Consider the following 24558-nt stretch of genomic DNA (forward strand, 5'->3'; position numbering starts at 1 on the left):
TATTTGTCTTTAGGTAATAAAAGGTCTCACATATCTGAGAGAAAAGCATAAAATAATGCACAGAGGTAAGATAAAATTTTGCATTGTAACTTTCCTTGAATATAGTTTTTATTGAAGTTAAAATACATACTTTTCATATGGTGGGTTCTTTAAGGTTCAATATGACTGAAGTTCAGAGAGCTTTTTTCAGTAGTATAAAGCAAACTTTTTTTTAATCCGAATCTTTCACTATGGTGGTTGTTTATCTTCATTTCTGCTGTCTTACTGCTGTTTATCTGGGTTTATAATCCATGCTTCAGCCTGGTATGTGTGTGTATTCTGTTGGAAACTGGGCACACAGAATTTCTGCCTGTTGGAAGCTGCTTGTTGCCAGAGTGACTTGCTGGTGGGGAGGATATGCTAAAGGTGGAAATGTAACTGCAGACCACAAGTATTCCCTTTGCAGCGAAGACAGGAATGTGTTGAAGCACCCCAGTGATTCAGCCTCTGTTTCCTTTAAATACCAAATGAGTCTTCCCACATTTTTCTGGGAGAGAACAACACTTTTCCAGTATGAAAACAGTACGTGATAAGCTCCTGGGTGAACACAGGCACAGAAGCAGAGGCTCCAGTCAGGACTGTGCTGTGCATTAAAGATGCTCTCACGGTTCTACCTGCAGCTGTGGCACTTGGGCTGAGTAACCATTGCCTGGTGTAGCTGCAGTGAAGATAAACCCGGTGTAGCAGGGTTGTGGGCGGTATCTTTCTTAGAAATGTCAGCACTTGAAATGAGGCAACACGTAGTGAGGCAAACCCTTCATGTAGTTTCCATTCCTGCCCTCGCTTAAGAGGGAAAGAGAAGCAGAAGCCACTTAGGTAAGACAACTAGGAATGGGTTTGTGCAATGATATAATTAACTGTTTGTGAAGAAAACTGTATTATAAAAAGCATTGTCCAACTGTGTCCTTTTCTTCATCACAACTGCTAGTCTTCTGGTAGTAACAGGTCTATGAAGTGCAACGACAAAATCTGGAGAGATTCACAATCACAAGCACTGACCTGAAATTAATTTGACAATTCAGTGTTTGTTATTACCATTAAAACTTCTGAAAGCAAGTTACTACTTCTATCAGCTCTCTTACACATGCTATTTATAGACATCTATCATACAGAATTTCATCTCTTTTATACATCAGGGGTTTTAAAAACCCAGTAAAGCCGCGTAAAATGTGTGTGTTGCTCCTACACTTCTGGGGTCTTCAGTTACTTTAATATAAAATAAATGCCCTGCCTTATTTTCAGCTTAAAGTTGCCCTTTTTAAAATCCAGCTCTTTCTTTAAGCTGTTGCATGTTCCATTAAACAAAAATGACACTTGATATGTTAAAGTAATAAATACCATTATTGCTGACGTGAGTGTAAATTGAAGACTAGAGATGGGAGTATTTCATGGTTTTGTTTGAATGGCACTGTTCATCACGGTCATCGTGCAATATGTATCCACCATGCTAACTGTGTGTGGAGTTTTGTACCATATAAGATCAGTCTTCAGATTCTAAAAATATCTTCATCAAACGCTAATATATATCTGAGTTTATATTTGTTGGCCAGACCAAAAGAGTAATTAGCAATCCTAATTTACACAGTCTGTTGTAGGATCACCTTCCACATGAAGTAAACTGTTTATTACATGCTTCTGTGCGTTGTGGGTGGTGTTTTGTTTTTTTTAAATGCAATACAAGGCTATAAAATAAGGCTTGCAGGGGGAGGAATCTGTGTATGGGATCCCTCCGTTGAATCTCATAGGCATCCAGCTTTGCTTTGTTGTCTTGACTAGTCTCGCACACGAATGCAGATTTTATAAATCAAGTGTTCATATATCACTGCTTTTGTTGCGCTGCCTATAAATCTGGGGAAGAAAAATCAGTTTAAATGGAGTTGTCAGGAGCTTCAGGTGGTGTCTAGTGCTTAGTGTTCCGATGAACTGCTCAGTGGACTAAATGCATACAGAACAGGTTAAGATGACCTGTTGTTCTTGGGCCGTGCAACCCCCAAGTGCTATTTTGAAGATAAGAGGTTGAACACTCACTTTGAGAGCAGTGGAAGGTCTGTGATGGTGCAGGTTGATGGCAGTTGAGGTTGGCTGGTACAACTGAGATTTCAGCATTAATGCGGGGCAGTAAAACAAGGACTTAAAACATCACCATAGGGCAAAAATTCACGGAAGTGTCTTGGATGGTGAGGATTCTATAAGATGTTAATTTTTCCGTAATGATCAGTAGCATGCAGCATTCTGAGTGTGACTCTCTTAGACCAATAATAATGCTGACCTGAAAGAAAGGAATGACAAATAAATAAACAAAACTGGTCAGTGCTGCATTCAGTTGGATTGATCAAGAAGTAACAACATAAATGACTGGGGGGAAAAAAAGCAAAGGAATATGGTGTCTCCTCTACACGAGGTTCAGCTTAAGCTGCTTCTGCACACAGATCTGTCCTGGATAAACTGTGACCTCTGGGGGAAAGTATTCACTCATCGTTACAGGCAGCTCAAGGAAGAAGTCACAAGGGCTTATTAAGGAAGGAATGGTAAATACAGTCTTTTTATAGACCGTTAGCTCATCGAGGCCACCATGCTTTGTTTTGTTCCTCTCTGAAAAGGCATGATAGAAATTGCAAAACTTTGGAAAGACAAACTGGCGGGGTACAAAGCAGGCACAGAAAAGAATGGGGCAAGGAGTGTGACCGTGGTAGATATTTGCATTATTATTTCCTATTTGCTTAAATAAAGATATTTGTAACAGGGAATGTTACAGAAAATGCTACTTTTGTGGCACTATTTACCTCTGTGGTTATTACCAGAAGGCACTAAATGACAGTGAAAGAAATGTCCTGTAACTAATTACAAAGTATATTGCTACAGGCTATTAAGATGCACAAACTTTTTTTTTTTTTTTGTGCTGTGTTTTGTCTCTGGATGAATAAGTTAGTTAATCAGAACATAATTTTATGTATTTTTGAGCACAATCTGGAGTGTAATTCACTCTGTAAGTCTCCACTTGCATAGAAAATGCTTTGTGAGGTGCCTGAGCTGCAGTTGCATCCAGCAGCTCCAGGGCAGGAGGTGCCACAGAGCAGGGATGTTCTCAATGGTCTGTTCTGCTGTTGGTTCCTGGAGTCTTCTCATGAGATCCCACCTCGGGAAATCAGAATTTGAAGGTGCCAATAATGTGCTGCAAGACAATTACGTTCTCAAATCTCTGGCAACTCGGTAACCTCCACGCAGAAGAAATTCTTGCCTTATGGTGTTGTGATAATGTCCAGGGCCACCTTGGTTTCAGAGAGCAGAGCTCGGGCAGAGGCGGCCCAGCTCTTACAGAGATTACAAGGCATCGTGTAAGTCCTGGAAACTTCTTTTTATTAAGTAGCTCCTTTCTCAGTGTCACGTGTCCGTCCTTCTGGGCTGGCTGAAGACCTCTCTAGAATAGCACAGCTCTGTTTCGGGGTTGTCTGGGATGATACATGAAATGTCCTTTCGTTTTCTTTAAAACTGAAATACTTCACAGATGTAGCACACTCGGTCTTCCTCCCTAGATTTGTCCATCTCTTGCAAGTTAGTACGTGTATTTTGAAGCATGCCTTGGTGTTCCTGTGCTGTTTGGCAACACAAATCTCTACTTTCCAGAGAATCTGCTGAAGCGCTCAGGCACTCTGGAGTTAAAATAGCATAGTGTGCTACATTTAGAGGGGCAGAAAGACAGCAGCTTTCCAAACATCGCGCTCCGATCACACTGGCTGCCTTGCGAGGAAAATGAGAATGCTCAGGGAAAGGCAAATTTTATATAAATCTCCAGCGAGGAACAATGATTTGCTGTGTTATTGTAAGAAAGATGAAGAGTGGTATTATCAGCTAGAGAAACACTGAAGGTACAAGCAAAGTCTTTGAGAGACCAGGTGGATTCTAGAGCATGGAAGATGCTTATGAAGAGAATGTCATTCTGTTCACTGACAGTGTAATGCTAATGTTGGTTTTTGCCATTTAATTATGAACATGAAGTGTTCATGAGCTGTAGAGATATGCAAGGATTTGTCTTTGTGTGAGTTGAACTAGTAGATGTGCACAGATTAGCAGTACCAATCCAGAGGCCATACCTATAATTTGTTTAGGCTCTGCAGTCCTTCCAGCGTATTTTGCAAACATTGTTTTTTCCACCTTGCATTTTTACACAGGCTTTAGGTGCAGATTCCCGTGTAGCTGGGAATCTCTGATCTCTGCTGCCTGACTCACTGCACCATCTGCTTGTTCTTTGATTTTGTTTGTTTGTTTAGTTGGTTTGGTTTTGGTTTTCCCTGCTGGAATTTAAAATGAGAGGTCAAGCTCCTATTCCTTTTAATTGCGAAGTGTACTTGTGGTGAGCTCTCTACAAGTAGTTGAAACTCACACAAAGGAGGCAGAACTTGCAGAAGGTTCAGCTGTCTGCCCGGGAGGCCTCTGAAATCTCGCTGTACTGAAGCTCAGCTCAGTTAACCAGTGTGCAGCATTCTCTTTCCTCCTGGTAAACAGCTCCACAAACTGCGCAGAACCTCTGCTGCTCTTATAGGAGGAGAATCTATTGAGGAGACCAATGTTTATAAGCCAGTTACTTTCCTAGGGGTGGAAAATTCAAAGTGCTACCTACAAAATACCTGCCCATATTCTTCCCCATCCATAAGGAGGAAGACTCTACCTGGGAAAGCAGCTGGGATTTTCTCTCTGGGAGGAGGAAGATGGCTCCAGGCCCAGGGGGCGGTTCCTCTTGATCTCTGGGTGGGTTTTTGGGGGCTGATACTCGCTTCAAGCAAACTGGACAAGCTGTAGACTTGCTGTCCTGTAGCTGAGCCTGGAAGAACTTGTGAGGACGCAAATCATCACAAAACACCATTTCCATTGTGCCTGGAGAGCTTCAGTTTCCTAATACAGTGATGTCAGGAACCAGAAAATGCAGCCGCAATTTCCAGAAGTAGAAAATTTCACTCAAGCTTTGTTTTCTTCTTTAAAAGGGGGTCGGGGGGAGAAACAGCTAAAATAGAGTTTTGTCTTCATTTCCAGTCTCCGTGAATGTTTTTCAGTGGGGCGTTACCTGCATGGGGATCTCTTTCCAGTGGGGAAGAGTCACATCAGTATCATTTTTCCAGTGACATCCTCTTAACATCACGAACTAAGATCAGTTCCACAGTCACTGAAATGGAAACTACCTGGAATTATCAGTGTTTAAAAGTGAAAAGCAAATGAAAATATGCTACAGACTCTAGACTGCTGGATGTGCTTTTGAATAGCAGAGTCTAAAGTGAAATTCTGACAGGCTGATCTCTTTCTTCAGAACCGATTTACAGTCCCCTTTGTTCTGTAGCATTACTTTGCAGCTGTGAGTTGTCGTTACTTGTCTCGATAATGCGTTAGTAATGACCAGCTAAGCCACAAGATACATTAAAAAAAGTCTTACAGCTATAAAAGAAATGCTAAACAATTGTTTTCTGTACCTTTGCATTCTCAAATAGCTGTTATTAGTTGCTTAGCTACCAGTGACCCTTATTAAATTTCCATTTTAATAAGTGATGAATACAAAATCATAAGGGGGTTCTATCACAGGTAAACAATCCACAAGTATTTTAAATGCAGCATGTCAATAGCAGAATTATTTTTTCAGAACTCTTAAACTCAGCAACCAACAACAGGGCCGCCCCCCTCCAAAAAAACAAGATAAAAACCAAAACCCAGAAGAGCAAGAACACACTTGAGAACTGTTTTGCTATAGGATGATTTCTGGTTGTGTACATGCAAAGGCCAAATTACGATGACGGTGTGGCTGCTGTAGTTCATTAAGCTTTGTAAAATAAATATGTAGGGACTAATTATTGATTATTTCTAGGCAAATGAACATTAAAGATGAGATATGCTGATATACACTTTCAATTTGATCTCAATTGTTAGTCATTGCAAGGAGGATGTAGATACCCAAACTTAATATTTGAAGGCCAGGAAACAAAGTGAAACTGAATCTTGAAACTAGCAACTTTTTTGCACTTCTAATTAGAAAAAATTATTTTCATTTCTCTGTATTTAAATAGAGTGCCTGTGAAATACACCTGGATAGGGAACCAGGTCTCTGAGTGTTCCCAGAGAAGGGGTCGAATTATGTCATAGTTAGAAGGAAAACAAAAGGAGACTCCCGCTAACTCTGACCTTTCATGTTGGTTTCATTGCCAGTTTTCCCATTTTATCTATTATAAAGATAAATAACTAATTCACTTTTTTCCAGATGTTAAACCATCTAACATTTTGGTGAACTCCAGAGGTGAAATCAAGCTGTGTGATTTTGGTGTCAGTGGACAACTGATAGATTCTATGGCAAACTCATTTGTTGGCACACGCTCCTACATGTCTGTGAGTACAGATTTTATAGTTTTGAGTTTACTGTACTTTATGGGAAAGTCATCACAATTCCAGTAACCAAATAAGAAACCAACTATTGCTGTTTCCACTGCTGTTCATAGTTCAGTGCTTCCTGCATTCCAGGAATATTCCAGTATCAGATCGTGTGGGGGGGGAAAGAACTCTTGCAAGAAAAGCTGAGCAACTTGGAATATTTTATAACGCTACAAAAGAGATGCAATTGCATCTACATTACAGAATCCAGGCTGTTAATGCATTTGAATTTTGTATATGTGGGTCTCCAGAAAAGCCCGCTATTTATAGTCTGTTTTCCTTAGTAAGTGTGGTTCTCTTTCCACTCCAGCATTTTGCTGCATCACTCGTGATCGTGTCACTCCCGAGAACCCACCATGGCTGCAGCAGCAAGAGAAAGCACGAGCGGCTGGTGCGGGCAGGGCCGTGGCAGCTAAGCCGAGACTAGTGACAGGGTGTTCTTTATTCCTCTGAATGAGGAATACCTTGAAACTTGCACTTCAAATGAGCTCTTTGCATTATGCAAAAGTCACAGCTAATGGAAATAACAGGTCTCTTATTCTTACGTACTCGCCTCATTCCGCATACAGGCAATTAACTCCTACAATCGGAGCACTCAGATCCTGCTGTAGGACTGAAACTGTGTGGGCTTAAACTTAAAGGAGAAAAGCGTAATAATGCTGCTTCGGCTCAGCATGCGATCTGCATTTCAACATCAAAGGCAGTGTTATTTTTTTTTTTTTCACCTAATTTTGGTAACATACTTGAAATAAAACCGTGGCCTGTGTTCCCACATACATCAAGAGGCCATTGCTAATTAGCAAAAAAAAAAATCGCAGCTCTATCTCTTCTGAGCCCTTGACATACTATTGGCTCATCCTTTTTCTTCAAGTAGAAGGAATGAGAGCAAAGTGCCATCCGCTTTCAGTTTTCTTCGATTTATTGTTTTAACAGGCTGAGATTTAGCTTTGCTTCCTGTCATCAGCTGAGGTGGGACACTGGAGAAAGCTCAAATATAACTTCAGTAAATGTTAAAAACTAATTTAATAAATCTATCACTCATTATGGCAGAGGGAAGAGGCTTTACAGTCATACTGCATTCTTACAATCTATTATAATGTTTCAAATTACGTATATATTTTTTCCAAAATATGCATGTAGTCAGGCAAGAATGTGCACCACTCTGGTAAAATATTACCTTGATTTTTAAAAGAGAAGAAAAAAGCAAATTGAGCATTTTATTTAAGAAGTCGTAATAAAAATGGATCCAAGGATTATCCAGATTGATATTTTATTGAAATTAAAGAAATCATATTCAGCACTCAAGATGTTAGTAATAAAGCAAGTGGAAAAACTAAGCAAAAAGAATTAGTTAAAGACTAATTTTATGTTGTAGCTCTTCAGGCAGAAACAGCAGATGGGTACGCTGGTGAAAACTGAGGGTCTTTGGAGCAATGGGACTGGAATATCCGACAGGTTTTAATCATGATTCAACTGACCGAAGAATTCCACCCTAAATATCTGGCCACTGTTTGAGTCTCCTAAACACAATACAAAGCAGAGTTTGCCATACCTGCACACATTTTTGTAATGTTTACATTAGCCTGTGCTTTCCAGTTTTGTTTTTCTAAGAAAAATTGAAGCCTATTGTATTTTTGTTTGTCAGGCCATAATGTGCAAGTGATTAAGCTGGCAGCCTAAGTCTATCTTCCTATCTTGTGTATAAATATATATCTGTTTCAATCATTGTATCTCCAGGCAAGGGCTGTGCCCTACATAATACTTAAACATAACATATCAATTGAATTATATTATTATCATTTCAGTGGATTATAGAGCTGAACAGTTTATTTAGAAATCGAATATCAGTCTAAATCTGCCACATGCACATCTATAACAGTCCTTGCATAGAAGTGTTTCCGCTATAGGGAGCGGTCAGAATGGTGTCAGCTGAGAAGTGTCTCAGACCACAGGATTATTTCTGGAGCCCCAGGGCACTTTTGGACCCATGTAGAATCATTAAAATTACCTTTCCTCTCCTTCCTAAAGCAGCAAACCAAGAACAGCCTCTCAGGGACCCAGGTGAATCTTTAGATGCCCATACTAGTTTAGCTTTCTTGCTCTTTAATTATCCCATTATCATTAATAGTTGTAGCACTTAGATATGGTGCTAAAGAAATAAAACAGCAACACAAATAGCATCATTTTTAAAAAAGTCTCAAAGTTATTTGCAGTGGTGTTATGGAATGTTTGTGGAACTTCTGGAACTCCAGATGAGATGATTAAAGAAGATCAATAAGTCACTCATTGGAAGGTATCATACTAATAAGTTGGGGTTTCATCCATCATTTTTATCCAGGCTATTGCAGAATGCAATATTTTCCTTTCTTGTTACAATGCTGTCTTTTCTCCCTATTTTTTGTTTTTGTATGTGTAGCCGGAAAGACTACAGGGAACTCATTATTCAGTGCAATCGGATATTTGGAGTATGGGGCTGTCCCTGGTGGAAATGGCCATTGGCAGATACCCGATTCCTCCTCCTGACTCCAAGGAGCTCGAGCTAATGTTTGGCTGCCCAGTTGAGGGGGATTCTCCAGTCACAGAGACCTCGCCCAGGCAAAGGACACCTGGGCGGCCAGTGAGCTGTAAGTTACGACAACCTGTTAAATTCTTCTCTGATGCTCTTCTCCATGAGCTTAAAGGTTTTCCTTATCCAATACTGGTCTGCATAGTGTGGCTCTGAACTTGAAAAAATACCAGGATTGTGTTTGTTGGGCACGTGGCTCGGTCTCAGTGTGAGGAGGTACCTGAGAATCACGGACCAGAGATGCTTTTGGTAATAACTGAGCACCACTAAGATCCCAGTGAAGTTAATGGCTTGGGTCAGACCTGAAAACAATGTCTCCTTGTGTGAAAGTATTACCCTGTTGCTCTTCCACTTTTTTTTCCTGTAAATCCACTAGATGCGATGTAAGAGTAGTGTGTATGACTTAGCTTCCTAACCCCCTCCTGCCACAGAAGGAGCGTAACACTCTGTTTTTCCACTTCTGCAATTTATTCTTAGCCTATGGACCAGACAGCAGACCCCCTATGGCCATCTTTGAACTTCTTGATTACATCGTCAATGAGGTAATCGACTGCTTGCACTTGTACTAACACAATTGTAAATTTTTAAAGCATTCCGGAATTTGAGGGCATGTGGGGTTAGTGTTAGGATAAGCCAGGGCTTCTGATCTGTTATTGCTGCAGTGTGACAGACCCATCTTTCTGTTATGTGTGTTGGCTTGATTTTAAATTATTCCCAGGAAAATTCTAGTTCAATTCTCTGCATTATTTAAGTAGGTTTATGTGTTTTCCAGCCTGCATCACGTAACCTGTTAGGACAGTTGATAGCAAACAGTACGGTCAAGTACATGTAAAATTATTTCTTAAATTTAATTCATTTTAGTCTTATGAACAACTTAGTTTATAATACTGTATCTTTCAAATAGCTAACCTACAAGGCTAATTAATAGATATTCATATTTTAGAATTGATAATCTGTTTCCATTATTTTCACAAGTGCTACTGAAACCCCTGTGACTCCACTGCTTGTGCCCTTCAAAAAAAAAAGCATGCTCATGTTGGCTATAATTTGTAACAGCTGGATGACATAATTGTTCCAGGTGAATGACTTATAAAAAGTGTCTGACACATGTATTTAAAAAGCACAGTTGGTGCCTAGGGCCCTGCAAAGATGAGCGTTGCTTATGCTACTGTACGTGTACTGATAAATTGCTTCTGTTCCTCGTCTGCATGCACAATTCTCCTCTCACATTAAACCTATTTTGCATATTATGTAACACTTTAATGTGACAGCACTAACTTTGAATAGAGTTAGTGTTGAGTTATTTAAGATGCTGTGGTCCTGCTCCTGTAGCGTCCCTGAGGGGGGTTGATTTGAGCTCAAAAGCCGCACTAGTTGAGAATTTGGTGAATTATCTGCTGCCCCCTCTGCAGCACAAGCAATCAGTGGCACCTGCTACATCCAACAAAGTTACACCAGGGAGTAACTGAATGCGCACTTGGGGTGACGTGTGTACAGGGTTAAGTGCTCACAGGCCCTGTGGTGTAAGAATAAAAACTTAACTCGCATCCCATAGCAGATGTCATGGAGAACAAGACAATAGTATGCAGGTTTTATATGGTACCTCTTCTGTCTTTATTGGAATTATTTTTGACTTCAGAACCTGAACAAACTTATTCCTTGGGACAGAATATTTAGAACAAAAGGATTATGGAACTAGTGATGTGCAGGGCATATTCTCTTCCCCAAAGTGGAGATTAGTAGTGAGGAGAATAACTGTGATAATTACTGCCAGCTGTGCTGAGCCCTCGTTAATGACAACTCAAGGCTGTGATAACCCCGTTCAGGTGTGTGTATAGAAGAAGAAAAAAAAAAAGAAAAGAAAGAAACCAACCCAACAAAAACCACCCCACACCATAGAAGCTCTGGTCTGATTTATGATTGAAACACCTAAAAAGCAGCAGCTGTGAGGGCAATAACAAAAATTAGTGAGTGATAAGTTCAGTGTCTTTACTTTTATGAAACATAGGACAGCACATGCTTTATCAATGTGGATGGAAGCTGAAGTCTGCCTGGCATTTGTTTCAGAGCTCAGCTTTGGAAGGAGGCCTGGGCAGTGCTGGGGGTTCTCAGCCTTACCCAGATAGAGGATATGTGGTTGGTAGATTTTGCATAATCATGTATTAGTTATGCTGAATGACTGCTTATTTTTCTATTTATTTATTTATAGCCACCTCCAAAACTGCCCAATGGTGTTTTTGGTTCTGAATTTCAAGATTTTGTTAACAAATGGTGAGTATTTTCTCTGTGGCTAGGTTGCAGAGGGACACATTTGGGATCAGCCCGGCTGTCTTGCTGTATCAATAACTTGGTAATCAGAGTCCCTACTTGTAGGCCATAGCAAATGTAATTTCAATCACCATAATCCTATTTCTCTGACTGTTAATGTGCCTAAAGCTCATTTTACAAACACTAGATGACAACATGTGCATCCCAAGAGAACCCCAGAGCTAAGAGATGTTCCCCTTTCAGATACAATCTCTGCTGCTGGGTGCAACTTAAGTTAGTGATCAGTGCTTCCTCAGCATTGAAGATGCCACAGTATGTGGGGACTCCGATCACGTAGATATTTGTAAAGGAGGACCCTCCCTTTTCAGAGTAACCTTTCCAGCATTCTGCACTGACCGGTCCATCTGATGCCGAAGTCTTTGGAGGCTCCAGATGCTTTTTTCTTTCCCAGTGTTTCACTGAAATAACAGCTTTATTCCAGCAGTTGTTCTCTCGTGTATTTCCTTTTCCAATTGCACTTCAGTGACACCTGCACTGAACCAGTGTATTTAGTGCCAAAGGAGGCAGTTCATTCCAGTTTAGATAGTTAGTTTGTTTATTAAAAGCTGTGTAGGTGTATTTACTGTTTCCAAAAGGAAGAACAGTAACGCAATCAGTGTGCTTGATACTGAGCGTGAAAATACTTGGGTGAAAGAAACTTGAGAGATAAAGTGGTTCACAGTGTTGAGGTTGTTTTTTTAAATGAGAATTTGATTTCTCCAGTTTGGTTATAGACACTCACTCCTGCCCCCACTGAACCCAATGAGACAACTCAGGATTTCATACCTAAACCCAAGCTGTGAGACCTACAGAAGGGGATTGTTCTCAGACCCAGATCTGTGTTTGAGAGGCGCTTCATTACCCAATGCTCTTATCTGGAGTGGCATCTTCTTGGGACCAAAGCAGTTGACCAACATTGATGTAACTTGATCTTTATTTTAAAAGATAATAGTGTGTAACTTGTGTAATGCTTTCTGTTTTCCTAGTTTAATTAAAAACCCTGCTGAGAGAGCTGATTTGAAGCAGCTGATGGTAAGTGGAAGTTCTTAACTTGAGCTAAGAGCACTTTTCTGTGCGGGTCGGGTCCCTCTGCTGACCCAAGATCAGAGCACGTGGCCCAGGGTGCAGTTCATGGCCCTTGACAGAAGCAGCTCAGGTTGAGGAGGGGCTGCTGGGACAGGGACTGTCAAGGAGAAGAATGCTGCTGGTTTTTGGAGTCTACCACTTGATAATTACAATAAGTCTATGACCTAATGCTATTAAATTAATTAGCCAAAGAGATCTCTCTTTCTCTGGTTTATTAATCATCTATATACTTTATTATCACCAAAAGAATAAAACTGCACGTACCTTATGGACCAGTTAAATATACTTTTATATTTTGTAAAACACAAAATTTGCCTTTTTTTTTTAAATCAGTTTTGCCTTGTAAAACCTGTAGAACTACTAGATAGAAACAAATCCCAAGTTGTGGGTTTTTTTTTTCTGCATGAAATGACCTTACCAATTTCAGTGGATCTTTTAACAGTCTTAAGTATAATGTTAGGACTTCGGGGTGCAAAATGCCATCAGGCTCTTGCTGTTACAAAAAGCCTTTCTGTACACAGGCAGATATTTTCCAGAGTATTATCTCCAGTGGCTGAGTCACATCCTTATCACATCCCGAGGTGTAAGTGTTCTGTGGTAGGCGCTGTGTAGGCAGCATTCCTCTGGAATACTCTGCGATGTCTACATTTCATCTGCCGGTTATTTCCGTAATCCTGCAGCAAAGCTCTCCCGGTCACTTCATGTGGCTTGCCAGATTTTCTAGCTACCTTGAATACTGAAAATAAAACTGCATTTATGGTAGTTTGTGTCATTCAAAATCATTATTTCACGGGTTGAGCGCCGGGATAATAATATTCTTTCTCCTGTGCTCAGATTCACGCTTTCATTAAGAGATCTGAAGCAGAGGAGGTGGATTTTGCGGGGTGGCTCTGTTCGACCATCGGCCTTAACCAACCGAGCACACCCACACACGCCGCTGGGGTCTGAGGAGAGCAAACCCTGTCCTGCGCATCTGGTAACAACAATGCTATTTTGGTCCTGTTTCCTCAGCTTGTACCTGTTCAAACATGTGTTTCACCCCTTAAGGAAGAATGTCTTTATAGCATGTGCCAAATGGTTTTAAATTTTGTCATAAACTAATTGGTATTGTATTGGATTCCGTTCGTTAACTGACCAAAATGTAAGATGTTTAAGTTCCAGTGCTTGCTGATTTTAAGTGATTATGGATATTCTTTCTTAATGAAAACAGCCCTGGGGGTGTTTCCCCCCAGCTTGTTTGAACTTTCTTGAGATTCTTTGTAACCTGTTGGTACTCCAGTCATGCTTACCTGATCTCCCACGCAGCGAGGGGTGGGGACGCTCCCAGACCGGGTCTGCCCAACGTGCTTTTGCTGCTGCCAAACCGTATCTGAAAGTCAGGCCTAGCGGTGCCGATCTTGCTGTTTGTTTAGAGATCTCTCTTTCCAGGTGAAGAAGGCAAGAGCTCTGCATTTCTTGGAATGTACAGGGCGATATTCTAATTGTAGACTTGTTCATATTTCTATATTTATTTTTAAAACATATCATACTTGGATTTAGTGATGTATGTCTTTCTAATTGATTTTTAAAAGTTAGTTCTTGGAAGTGTCCTACAGAATCAAGACCACGATCCAGGCAGTTTGCTTTCTTTTAACCTAAAGATTCATGACAACTGTGTTAATGTCTAAAGTGTATGAAAATTCTCTATTGTTTTATTCTCTCAGATGTTTAGCAATGGATTCTCTTAATAAATATATTATCAAGTAACTTCTTGAAGTTTTTTTTTAAACTCAAAAACTTAACTGAGCTATTGCTGCATTACACACTCTTTTTTCTATATATTTTTCCACACGACCATGCAACTCTTAGTTCCAAGAGGTACAAGTTGTGTATGTAAAATGACGGTGTGACACAGGGCTCGAGTCAGTTGCCATCGCAGTGTGGGGTTATCCTGCTTCCCAGGTTTCTGTGCAATGTCTGAGGGAAGTGCGGTTGCAGTTCTTGTCTGTTGTGCTCACACCAGGTGCTGTAACCCCTGGGTGGCTGTGACGGGTGTTTTCCTAGGCCAAGCCAGCACCGTGGCACAAACCCCAGGACCAGGTGATCCAGGAATGATCCAGTGATAGGACTACACTGATTTCTTCAGCTTATTTTTCTTCAGAAACAGAACAGGGGGAGGTGGGTACAGCTCCCTCTCCTCAGCACAATGCCGTGCTCTCAGCAGCGCTGTAAGAAGTTCAGCTCCTTGAAAGGATGTTTCAGACACAGAAATAGCTGAAGTTCTTTCCCAAAAGGAATCCCACTCAGTCTGGTCATGAACTTGCACTTGGCCAACAGTATCAAGTATCAGAGAGGGACGGAAGAGCCTCAACCCATCAGCAGCAGGAAATGAGTCACTGACACATCCAGGGCCTCCCCCAGCATGTGCTCATGGAACGGGACCAGCTGTGTGACAAGGCTGTGCAGCGTTTAATTACAAACCCGTCCTGAGCTTTATATCTGAATTATCCACACTTAGACACAGAAAAACTACACTAGTACTTTCTGCTATTTGGTAAAATAAACATGCAGTACATGAACAGCAAGTTTTGAGAGATTTAAATCTCATTTTCCTTGTTTGTTCCACAGACAGCAATAAGTGAACACTGCAAGCAGAGTTTTACGTGTATTAAGCCACCAGGAAAAGTACTTTATTACAGAATACAATTGAACTGGTCCATTCTAATCCAAAAGCGAGCAAGGGACTCATTTGCAGAAGGCAGCAGGAAGCAGATCCATGAAAACTACTCCAGACCGTGCTGGGGACAAATCACCTTTTCCAAGAGTCAAAATGACTGCGGAGCTGCAGCACCCAAAGGAAAGGGAGGCTGGAGCTCCCCACGGCCCCAGCCTTCCCACGTGTACTCGCACAATTATTTGAACTTTTTCAGCTCAAACTTTTTGGACTTTCTTTTACCTGTCAGGCTGGGGAAAGCTTTGCTAAATCTTCTGCACTCATGTTCTAAGCCCCTTCATTACGACAGCAGGTTTCTCAGAAACCAATTAGTCTTTAGTAGAGGATAAAGCTGCATTTACATTCCCAAATTCAGGTTCTCTTGCTACAAACCACGTAACCAATCTCTCCTCAAAGGGTGGCAGGAAGGTGTGGGAGGTTGAATTGTTTGTTCTGACCACACCCTGGACACTTTTCCAAGTTCCTTTCCTGCTCTTGAAAGCAAACTCCAGAAGAGTCTTTATTCCATTTTCTCCAACTGATGCCAGAGGCAGCGACAGCACCATTAGATACTTTTTGTGCAACGAAAAACCCTGGATATAACAATTTTCCTGGTAAGAAAGTGGCTCAGTTTGAATATGACTTTTACTGTTTGTTTTTAATCAGCTTAAAAGAGTTTGGTGTTCTGTCCTTTAAAACAAGTCTTTAGATAAAATAACCAGTGCAGTGCATGGTGTCTGCACTCCAGGAGGAGAAACAATGTGTTGTCCCTTGGTTACAGCAGCACCAGCTCATTACCGCACCATTAATAACACTGCGGAGGGGACTTCACGTCACGTTCTGTTTCATAACTAACTTACTGAACTCATCCCCCTCCTTGAAGGTCACTTGAAAGCACAAGGTGGACTTGCATTGATCTATGAAGTTAGTAACGCTAATTTAAAAATATCAGTTCCTTTTTACAAGTAACACAGACCAATTCTTACCGTGCAATTTGTGGACAAACAAAAGGCCCCGCACTCAGGATTAGGTTCATGCTGCAAACCCGACTGTCCTGGTGCAAAACCCCAGTGTCCCGGCACAGTGACAGGGAGCGTCTGTGCAACAGAGAACACGGCAGCCAAAAGACACCGTCCCAGACACATCTTTTCTCGTTGTGTATCCTAAAATTCCCACTTTAAGCAAATGAGGTTAGTAATATAATACTGGTTCAGTAACCAGCCTCCCTGGCCTGGTTTTATTTTTCAGCATCAGGAAATAACAGTAGATGAATTATTGCTTTTAGTGTACGTTAAATTAGGCTGATTTGGTTAATGACTTCTCCCAACAACACACAAAGCTACACTAGGTTTTAAATGCAGAACAGATTATGCTACATATTTCTGCAGCAAATTTTCCTTCTTTTAACATCTAAGTCAAGATGTGCCAAGCTTGTGACACTTGTGTTCAAGTGGAACCTCCCCAGACTCCACGAGTCTTGCAAATGAGCTATTTCATATCCACATACAGGGAAAATGAAAATCAGTCGGTGAATTTTATATAAATGAAGAAGAAATTCCTGAGTCTGTATTAAAACACTTCTCTGTTGTTTTTTTTCTCTCAATCAGATTCTTCCTCCTCTTCTTCTTCATGGTCTTGAAGACTCAGGTGTAATTCCGTTTGATTGATGGCAGCCTCGTTGTCCATCTGCCCCAGAGTCTGCTACAATGAAAGAGTTTATCTTGCTAATTATCAAGACCAGCAGCGATACCGAATACTTCTCAAATCACTATTAAAATGGTTTCAACTAGTTCAGGCTGACCATATGTTTAGTGAGAAGTTCGGGTGGTGTCTGGACCTCCATCCCACACCGGCAGCTGAACCAGCTTAGCATAGTTCTGAGTATTAGACACAGTGTTTAATAAATGGCGACCTGAAACCACGCAAATATAAATCAGGTATTTCCCACCCTCCCTGGAAAGGACACGCTGCCTTCTGGGATGGGAAAAGGCAAAATCATTGAAAACACAAACCAGATGGATTTTAGAGCTGAGCTTTTCTGTTAACGAGCAGCACAAACAAAGTCACCGCGAGAACCACAGATGAAAACCACCCACAGGAAGCCTGGCAGCCACTGGCACCAGCACAGCCGCCCTCTCCCTGCCATGCGGTGACAGCCGTGACGCTGGGCTGGCCATCCCGGCACCAGGTGTCCCCTGGGTGTCCCTTACCTTGCGAGTCTCCTCTGCGGCGGCGGCTGAAGAGACGGTGTCGTTCCCCTCTCTGGACCTGATCATGGACTGCAGGGCCAGCTCCTCCACCTGCCAGCAGGGAACAGGGACAGCTCTGCACAGGCACTGTGCTGGGGCTCTAGTAAAGGCTTACACAGGTTCTCAGGGACATGGGCCAGTACTGGCTTAATGGTTGGACTTGCTTATCTTGAAGGTCTCCAGGTCTCTTCCAAGCCCCAAAAATTCTATTATATTTAAAATTTAATTATTTTCAAATAATCAGCAGCAAAGCTTTTAAAACTCGTTTCACGCTGCCCCAGCCGCGCAGACAGCGCTGTCCCCAGAGCCCTTTCCCGGGACACCGCTGTCCCCAGAGCCCTTTCCCGGGACGCGGCTGCAGAGCCGCGCTGAGCTCAGCGATAAGTCTGCGAAGCAGCTGCCGCCAAACGACTAAAAGAAACGGAGGCCGCAGGAAACAACCCAAACCCCTCCGGTTCCCGCTCGGTCGCAACTCAAGAGCATGAGTGATATTAATACAAAGGGACGTGCGTGGCGGCGCCGGCCCTGCCGCTGCCCGCGGCCGCGCTGTCCCGGGGCCGCACGGCGAACGGACCAGCCCGGGGGTGCCCGCTCCCCCCTCACGCCCTCGGCCCCGGTGGCGCGGCGGCCCCGCTGACCCTGAGGCGCCGGAGCTGGTCGTGCAGCGCCGCCTTCACCCGCAGCAGCGTCTCCTCCTCCTTGCGCAGCTCCTGCAGCCGGCTCAGCATCCTCCGCGCGCGGGCCCGCCGGCGGGAAACGGGCGGCGGCAGCGCCCCCTGCCGCGCGGGAGGAGCCCGCGCCCCCGCGTGACGTCACGCCACCACCCTTTGCGTTTCCCGCCAGCGGCCGCCACCGCGTGGCCGCTTCCGGACGGAACAGGACAGCAAAGCCCAGCCCCCCTGGTCCCCGCTCTTGACAGAGTTCCCACTGTAAACCCGCCCGAAAAAGCCCAGCGGAAAAAAATGAATCGGAAAAATGACACAATTTCTCTGTTCCAATAGAATTTAATAGTTGCAGATCCACGGTACAGCTGTCTGAACCGAAACGGATGAAGCAGATGAGATTTACGCTTCAGCCTTGGCCTTTGCAGCGCCCTTGGCTGCCTTCTCCGCCTCCAGCTTGGCCTTGGCCTTTGCTTTCTTCTCCTCCTTCAGTTTATGCTAAAAAAGAAGAAAAAATATCATCAACGTATAAGCGGAAGCGCTAAAGCGAAGCTCACGGGTTCCCAGCGGGGGCGCTCACTCACGTTTTGCGCATGGCGCAGAATGGTGTTGCGGCGCATGGTTTTGGCGTACGGGTTCAGCTTGATCATGATTCTCAGGTTCTTCAGCGGGTTCTTCTTCAGGACCCTGCGGCGAATCTTCTTCCTGAAAAGGACGGACACGTGTCACCAACTCTTGTCACAATTCTGCTCAATTTTCCCTGAAATTTTCAGTTGGGGAACTGTAATTCCCAGTGTTTACACCCAAGTGCTGAAGGAATCCCAGCCCTGACATCCCAACAGTTTCCTGATCTCGCTACAAAGCCTTACGCTTGACAATTTCAAGAGACCGCACTCAACGTTCGTTAGATAAATAATTACTTGGGAGGACGCAGCGCCTTCTGGATCTCCTGGCTTCTCATGATTCTCCCAATGTCCGTATTGGTCATCTTGTGCATCGGCAGGCTGCGAAACAAACGTTCATCGGTTAAGTTAGATGATAAAGCAGTGGCTAATTCAGTGAAAATGGGCATCTAGGAAAAAGTCCCGGTGATCACTGTCCACCTCGCTCCCAGGTTCTCCGCCCCAGCCCATTGTAACCCGTTAGTAACTCTGCACTTACTTGTAGTCGCTCTTGAGCGTGGCGGGTTTGCGCCAGGTGCCGTACAGGTCGTCCAGCTTGCGGAACGCGCTTTCCGTCCAAATGCAGAAACGCCCAACGTGGCCCCCAGGAGCGAGTCTCAGCAGGTTCAGCTTGTTCACATCGAGAAGAGTAATTCCTGTAGAGAGACAGACAAACCCACCCCTTTAATTTGTGATTAAAATCAAGGAATGCAAGACTAAGCACTAAACAATGAGAAAGCATACAGAAACAGATGTGGCCTTAGAAGCTTCTACACTACAAAGTTACATACACCTATGTATGAAAATATGTTTCTTTAAAAATAATACTCATCTTTTTTTCCATCAACCAATTTGACAGCCTTATTTTTAATGCCTCTAGGTGCAGTTTAGGGTCGGTAACAGCTCTAACATTCGTCATAAACATCCTCAACATCACCAGAACAGATTCTTAGAAAGAACGAACATTAAGAACTCCTCCAGCAAGTCAGAACTTCCACCAAATCATGTGTTTCAGAAACACGGACCAATGAAGTGGAATCTCATCACTCCAGCCAGTTTCCCAAACCAGCAGTGAGCGTGTCCCGAGCTGCAATCACCTGGGATGTTCCGGAAAGCTCTGATGATGCCGTTGTCCTCGTTGTAGATGATGCAGGGTCCCCTCCGCTGGATGCGGCGGCGATTCCTCATTTTGCCCTTTCCGGCCCGCATACGCTGAGAAGCATAAACCTAGAGAAAAATTAAACTTGTCAATATTCAAAATAGTCCAAATCCCACTAGTAAGACACGAAAAACAGCTTTAGTCAGAACTTCACAATCATCAGTGCTGATCGGAAACACGGACCAGTGAGAAGCTCATCATTCTTAAGGGTCGGAAAAAAGCTATTTAGAATCACCAAAATAAAGACAACTAAACAGAGAGTAAAGCAGCATAGTAATAAATTTACTTTGCTTCAACTCTTTTTTAGCTTCTTGTAGTTTTATTACCAAGCTATTTCTAGTGGCATCAAATCAGAACTGGAATTCCCCCTGTAACCCTGGCAGAGCCAGGTCACCCGGGTTCCGCTGTGAAGAACACATTTGCAGGAACTCACCTTTTTGATGTCATTCCAGGCTTTCAGCTTCTTCAGAAGGAGAACAGCTTCCTTGGTTTTCTTGTAACTCTCCACCTTGTCCTCAACAACCAGAGGAATTTCTGGAATCTCCTCGATGCGGTGGCCTAGTGAGGATTTGACAAGACACAAAGTCACCCGCTGATCTCGGCTGTACGTGTTTCTCAATGTCCTGTCTTGTGTATTCAGAAATTATACAACATCAAAAACAGCGGAAATTAAATCTGTGGTCCGATATGCTACCATGGTGGTGACAGTAGTGACATTGCAGGGGAGTCTCGTGGGTCTGCATCAGATGGTACCTTCTGTACCTGAGTGAATACTAAGCAAATTGTTGGCTTCCATGAAAAGAAATGAAACCCAACTGCCCCATGATTTAAAATTCAGTTTCCATGAACTGCAGGGACAGCATTTGTGTCAGCAACACACACAAAAGCACCTCAGCATCACCAAACTTCCAACACCACAAAATAGCAAAGTACCTTCCTAGGTTGGACAGAACCAGTGAGACGGCCTCACGAACTCTTTCAAAGAGAATTCAGTTACCAACAAGAAACAGCTGGAGTAATCACATAGTGACTGGTACTGCTTGGGCAATAAAAACCAGCAGCAAACATTTCCAGGGAGCGAATTCCCACCTTTCGACATGACCAGCGCGGGGAGAGCTGAGGCTGCCAGGGCGGAGCAGATGGCGTAACGCTTCTGAGTCGTGTTCACCCTGCGGTGCCAGCGCCGCCATGTCTTGGTCGGGGCAAACATGCGGCCTCCGCGACACATCTGTGCATCCACAGTTAAGAACAACCTTTCCAAAGCTTTTTTGTCTAGTGGGACTCTATAATCCTTGCTCAGTGTTAATTGTTCGTCAACCATCTGTACCAGCACATCGACAGCAGGCAACTGTCACTGAGCACAGAGTAAGACGCAAATTACGACATCATGGCAAGACGTATGCATCACCAGACTCACCATATCCACCACTTTTGCACTGAAAAAAAAACCTGAAAAATGAAAGCTACCTGAAGAAGATTCCATTTCACATTTAGATACTTAAATATAATTTTTCTGCTCGATGAGTTCACAGCCGATGCAAGTGGCAGCGATGAAAGGATACATTTCCAAAGGCACCCTGGCCAGAGCGGTGGGTTCCACCACCTCGGACTCGAGGAATACGAGCAACAGCTCGCCCAGTGCCCCAAGATTCAGCACTGGTCTGATGACCTGGAACAGAAAGACTGCAATTCAGACTGAGACAACATTTCAATTTTCATAAAGTCACCGACAGGCAGAGTTCAGAACCAGCAATCAGAACATCCACTGTCATCACGTGTTTCAGAAACACGGACCAATTAAGTGGAACCTCATCATTTCAGCAAAACAAATCCTGATCAGGTTATTCAACTCTTACCATCCTAGAGATCTGCTTAGGTCAGAATCAGGTACGTTACCACGCTCATTTCTAAGCTCGATCTTTAATCTAGAGGCCTGAATTGGCACTGCTGCCCTAATGGATTAAAATGTTTATGTGAAAGTATCAGAAATAAACTTGAAAATGGGTGTTCCTAGCACAGATCTCTTGGGATGCAGTAGCCGTTTGCTTCTGAAGCAACTCCAGACTCCTGTTCACACAGGTTTTGTCTTGGCAAGCACCCGAGGCCAGTCCCCTGCGGTCAGCATGGAGCAGTGATCACAAAGTGCAGCTTTTCATCCGTTTTCTGTTTGAGACACTTCCAGACACTTTGTGTTCTTCTTGCAAAAAACGTAGATTCTACTTAATGATGTAGGTGCCACAATACTTCCAGTGACGCACATTTCAGGTAAGACCCCAGAGTGCACCAAGACTTTTACAACATTTTGCTGTTTTTCAGAATAATAAGTTGTATTTCATACAATTTTGAATCAGATTATCAATAATCAGAACAGGTGCCCTGCCTTCTATACAGAATCCCGCTGAGCAGCGCTTCTATCGTTTCAATTCTAAATTTGTTTCAATTTTAACCCACCTATATTAAACCCAAAGGCTAACAGCAGCAGTTCTGTCTGTACCTGCAAGCTCACTGACAGCGTAGGGCTGCCTGTTGTTCTTGCGCAAATTGGTGTGAACGAAGTTCACGACGTCGGGGCGAATGGGCGCCTTGAAGACAGCAGGCAAGGTGACATTTTTGCCTGATGCTTCCCCCTTCTCAGAGTAGACGGATATTAACGGTCGAGCACAAGCCTGAAAAAGAAAACAAACTCTTAAGCACAAGTAAAGTACATTGCTGGCTTTCAAATCCATCGACTATTGCTCAGAGTGAAGGGGTCTTCAGCTCAGCAGTGCCAGCATGCTGACAGCAGGCAACTGTCGCTGAACACTGGATAAGACGCAAATTACTTCATCATAGCAATAATTTTCATTTGAAATAGTGCTTCACAGCACAATCCACATTCAGAAAACCATACCTGAGCTTTGAAATTCAAGAGTCCCAAGTCAATTGGGTAAAACTAATTTAGAAATAAATCTCTGGGCTCTGTAGTAACACTTTCTAAACTGCTTCTCATCTAGTATTAACAAAGACTACTTAAAACCCACCTGTGTTCAGCCAGTTTACCAGAGGCTTGGCAATGTTTAGCAGTTGAAATGCTGTAACAAACTTCTCTAATGCAACCTAGAGACTCACAATGACTACAGGAAAGCAAAGGTAGCATCAGAGTGCAATTTTTGTGGTCTGAGCAATCCCTGGTGCCTCACAATTTGTGAGGGGAAAAATCCAGCTGCGAGTAGCACCAGCTTCCTTTTCAAAAAATGGGAAGATGTCAAATAAGAGCTTGGTAGTCTGAACAGCACCCTTTAAAAAAATAATCTTTCAGCTTTATGCTGTATTTTTTGTTCAATTAAGAGCTCATGGCTATAACAAGAGGCAAAGACTCTTCCTTCTCTTTCCCAGATGCAATTAATTTCAGAGGTATTAAAAATACTGCACATCTCAAAACTAACCAACTAGTAGGACCAAAAGTGCTGTCTGTGTTTTGAACGCTGGTTACTAGTGAGGCTCTGGGTTAGTGCGGAGACTCCAGCACAAGCACAGAACAAACCTGCTCAGGCTGAGGGAAGCAGGTGACAACTGAAATGGTCTTAGCAAGAAAAGTCGCTCATTTGCAACCTGGTTTCAGACCAAGGCATCTTAAAGTCTGTTTCGGAGTAACAAAAATAAATTAAACAAAATAGAACGGGTTTCACAGATATCGTTCTTTTAGCTCTACATGAGCTCAAATGCTTCGGTGTAGCTTTGTTTTGCTTTAGATCTGCTCCAGAGAGAGAAATCTGAAAAAGCTAGGCCAGGCCATGTGGGCCCGACCTCGCCCAGTGCCCGAAGAAAGGGTAAAGAAGTGACAGGGTGACTTCCAGCAGCCCAGGCCGAGCTCTGGGTCCCGATCCCCCCGCACCCCGCCCGCCCCCAGCGCTGCCGCTCCTCCGGGCTCCACGCGGCAGCCCCGGCGCTGACGGCTCCAAAATGGCGGCCGGCGGCCCCCACGCCTCCAGCCCTCGGGCTGCCCGCCACACGGCTCTGCCCTCCAGCCCTGGCTCCCGCCATCCCCGACCTGCTGCCCGCCCCGGATCACCCCCACCCCTGGCCCCTCCGGTCCCGCCACGGCCCCACCGCCCGCTCCTCACCATGGCGGCGACGCCAGAGCCTCTCGTGCTCCCGTCCGCCTCCGCTGCAGCCCGGCCGGAAAAGGAAGGACTCGTTACTCTGCCTTTGCTATAGACCATGTCCTTCCGCACCCTGCCCGCCGCCTTCTGCCACACTGGCGAGGCAGGTCCCGACCCCAGCCCCGGCTCGAGGTCCTTCGCGTGCGCCGCGATCCTCGGTGCCGAGCACTCTCCCCCTGGGCGGCTCCATCGCTCTCGGTTGCCTCCCAAACCAGGGGAACTATTTTCCGGCGGAGGGATTCTCTGTGACGAGTCACTCCCCCTCACAGGAGATAAAGTGGCTGTAGTGCCGGCGGGTGAAGCGCGCGGTTTGGTTGGGCGATGGCGGCGGCTGAGGTGCTGTGCCGGGCGGCTCTGGAGCTCTACGGGCGGCTCCGCCGGTGAGGCTGCGAACGGCGGCGTCTGCGCCGGAGGCTGCTCCGCTGAGGGAGGCGACCCGGCCGGGAGGGGTCGCGGCATGTGGGGAGGCTGTTGAGGCGCTGGGTGTACCCGTCGTGTTTATGCAGTTTAGTTTAAGTTCGTAAACTACAGTAACACAGATCTCCCATCGGCTAATTGTTTAATGGGGAATACAGAGAACAAAACTTAA

At 43.9% G+C, this 24558-nt stretch overlaps 4 protein-coding genes and 5 non-coding genes across 15 annotated transcripts in view; 2 read left to right on the plus strand and 7 right to left on the minus strand.

Moving 5' to 3' along the window:
- Window positions 1-14149, plus strand: part of MAP2K1 (mitogen-activated protein kinase kinase 1) — a 35959-nt gene extending 21810 nt beyond the window's left edge. Inside the window, exons 5-11 of the mRNA XM_005511197.3 lie at window positions 14-65; window positions 6278-6402; window positions 8861-9068; window positions 9488-9552; window positions 11220-11281; window positions 12304-12349; window positions 13238-14149. Of these exons, the coding sequence (XP_005511254.1) occupies window positions 14-65; window positions 6278-6402; window positions 8861-9068; window positions 9488-9552; window positions 11220-11281; window positions 12304-12349; window positions 13238-13351 (672 nt within the window). The 3' untranslated portion in view covers window positions 13352-14149. The remainder of the gene's footprint in view (window positions 1-13; window positions 66-6277; window positions 6403-8860; window positions 9069-9487; window positions 9553-11219; window positions 11282-12303; window positions 12350-13237) is intronic.
- An 890-nt stretch (window positions 14150-15039) lies between these two features.
- SNAPC5 (small nuclear RNA activating complex polypeptide 5) lies at window positions 15040-18138 on the minus strand. 2 transcript variants are annotated; one of them, XM_065075980.1, is made up of 3 exons: window positions 17983-18138; window positions 17306-17395; window positions 15040-16793 (listed from the first exon to the last, which is right to left on the minus strand). In XM_065075980.1, the coding sequence occupies exons 1-3, from the start codon at window positions 18070-18072 to the stop codon at window positions 16695-16697; spliced, it is 279 nt and encodes a 92-aa protein (XP_064932052.1). In that variant the 5' UTR covers window positions 18073-18138; the 3' UTR covers window positions 15040-16694. The 2 variants fall into 2 exon arrangements, with proteins under 2 accessions (XP_064932052.1, XP_064932051.1); XM_065075979.1 differs by having other exon boundaries at window positions 15040-16796; window positions 17983-18137.
- A 190-nt stretch (window positions 18139-18328) lies between these two features.
- Window positions 18329-24146, minus strand: RPL4 (ribosomal protein L4). The gene is made up of 10 exons (XM_065075976.1): window positions 23931-24146; window positions 22322-22493; window positions 21390-21496; window positions 20917-21055; window positions 20261-20385; window positions 19766-19895; window positions 19168-19324; window positions 18927-19010; window positions 18591-18711; window positions 18329-18504 (listed from the first exon to the last, which is right to left on the minus strand). Exons 1-10 carry the CDS (start codon window positions 24027-24029, stop codon window positions 18409-18411), a joined length of 1230 nt encoding a protein of 409 aa, XP_064932048.1. The 5' UTR covers window positions 24030-24146; the 3' UTR covers window positions 18329-18408.
- On the minus strand, window positions 19650-19720 carry LOC135580632 (small nucleolar RNA SNORD18). The gene has a single exon (XR_010475550.1). It is a non-coding gene; the product is annotated as a small nucleolar RNA SNORD18 (small nucleolar RNA).
- Window positions 19966-20033, minus strand: LOC135580634 (small nucleolar RNA SNORD18). Its single transcript, XR_010475552.1, has one exon. It is a non-coding gene; the product is annotated as a small nucleolar RNA SNORD18 (small nucleolar RNA).
- LOC135580635 (small nucleolar RNA SNORD16) lies at window positions 21121-21220 on the minus strand. Its single transcript, XR_010475553.1, has one exon. It is a non-coding gene; the product is annotated as a small nucleolar RNA SNORD16 (small nucleolar RNA).
- LOC135580633 (small nucleolar RNA SNORD18) lies at window positions 21577-21648 on the minus strand. The gene has a single exon (XR_010475551.1). It is a non-coding gene; the product is annotated as a small nucleolar RNA SNORD18 (small nucleolar RNA).
- Window positions 22561-22661, minus strand: LOC135580629 (small nucleolar RNA SNORD16). Its single transcript, XR_010475547.1, has one exon. It is a non-coding gene; the product is annotated as a small nucleolar RNA SNORD16 (small nucleolar RNA).
- The window catches only part of ZWILCH (zwilch kinetochore protein), a 191715-nt gene continuing 191295 nt past the window's right edge, over window positions 24139-24558 (plus strand). For 4 of the 6 annotated variants that reach the window (XR_010475233.1, XR_010475230.1, XR_010475232.1 and 1 more), the window contains exon 1: window positions 24148-24349. Coding sequence is in view for 2 of the 6 variants with exons in the window: in XM_065075974.1 (XP_064932046.1) it covers window positions 24291-24349 (59 nt within the window). In the remaining 4 variants the exon portion in view is untranslated. Of the gene's footprint in view, window positions 24350-24558 lie in introns of all 6 variants that reach the window. The other 2 variants (XM_065075974.1, XM_065075973.1) reach the window with 2 other exon arrangements.

This window comes from Columba livia, chromosome 11 (assembly GCF_036013475.1).
Source record: "Columba livia isolate bColLiv1 breed racing homer chromosome 11, bColLiv1.pat.W.v2, whole genome shotgun sequence".
Taxonomy (NCBI): Eukaryota; Metazoa; Chordata; class Aves; order Columbiformes; family Columbidae; genus Columba; species Columba livia.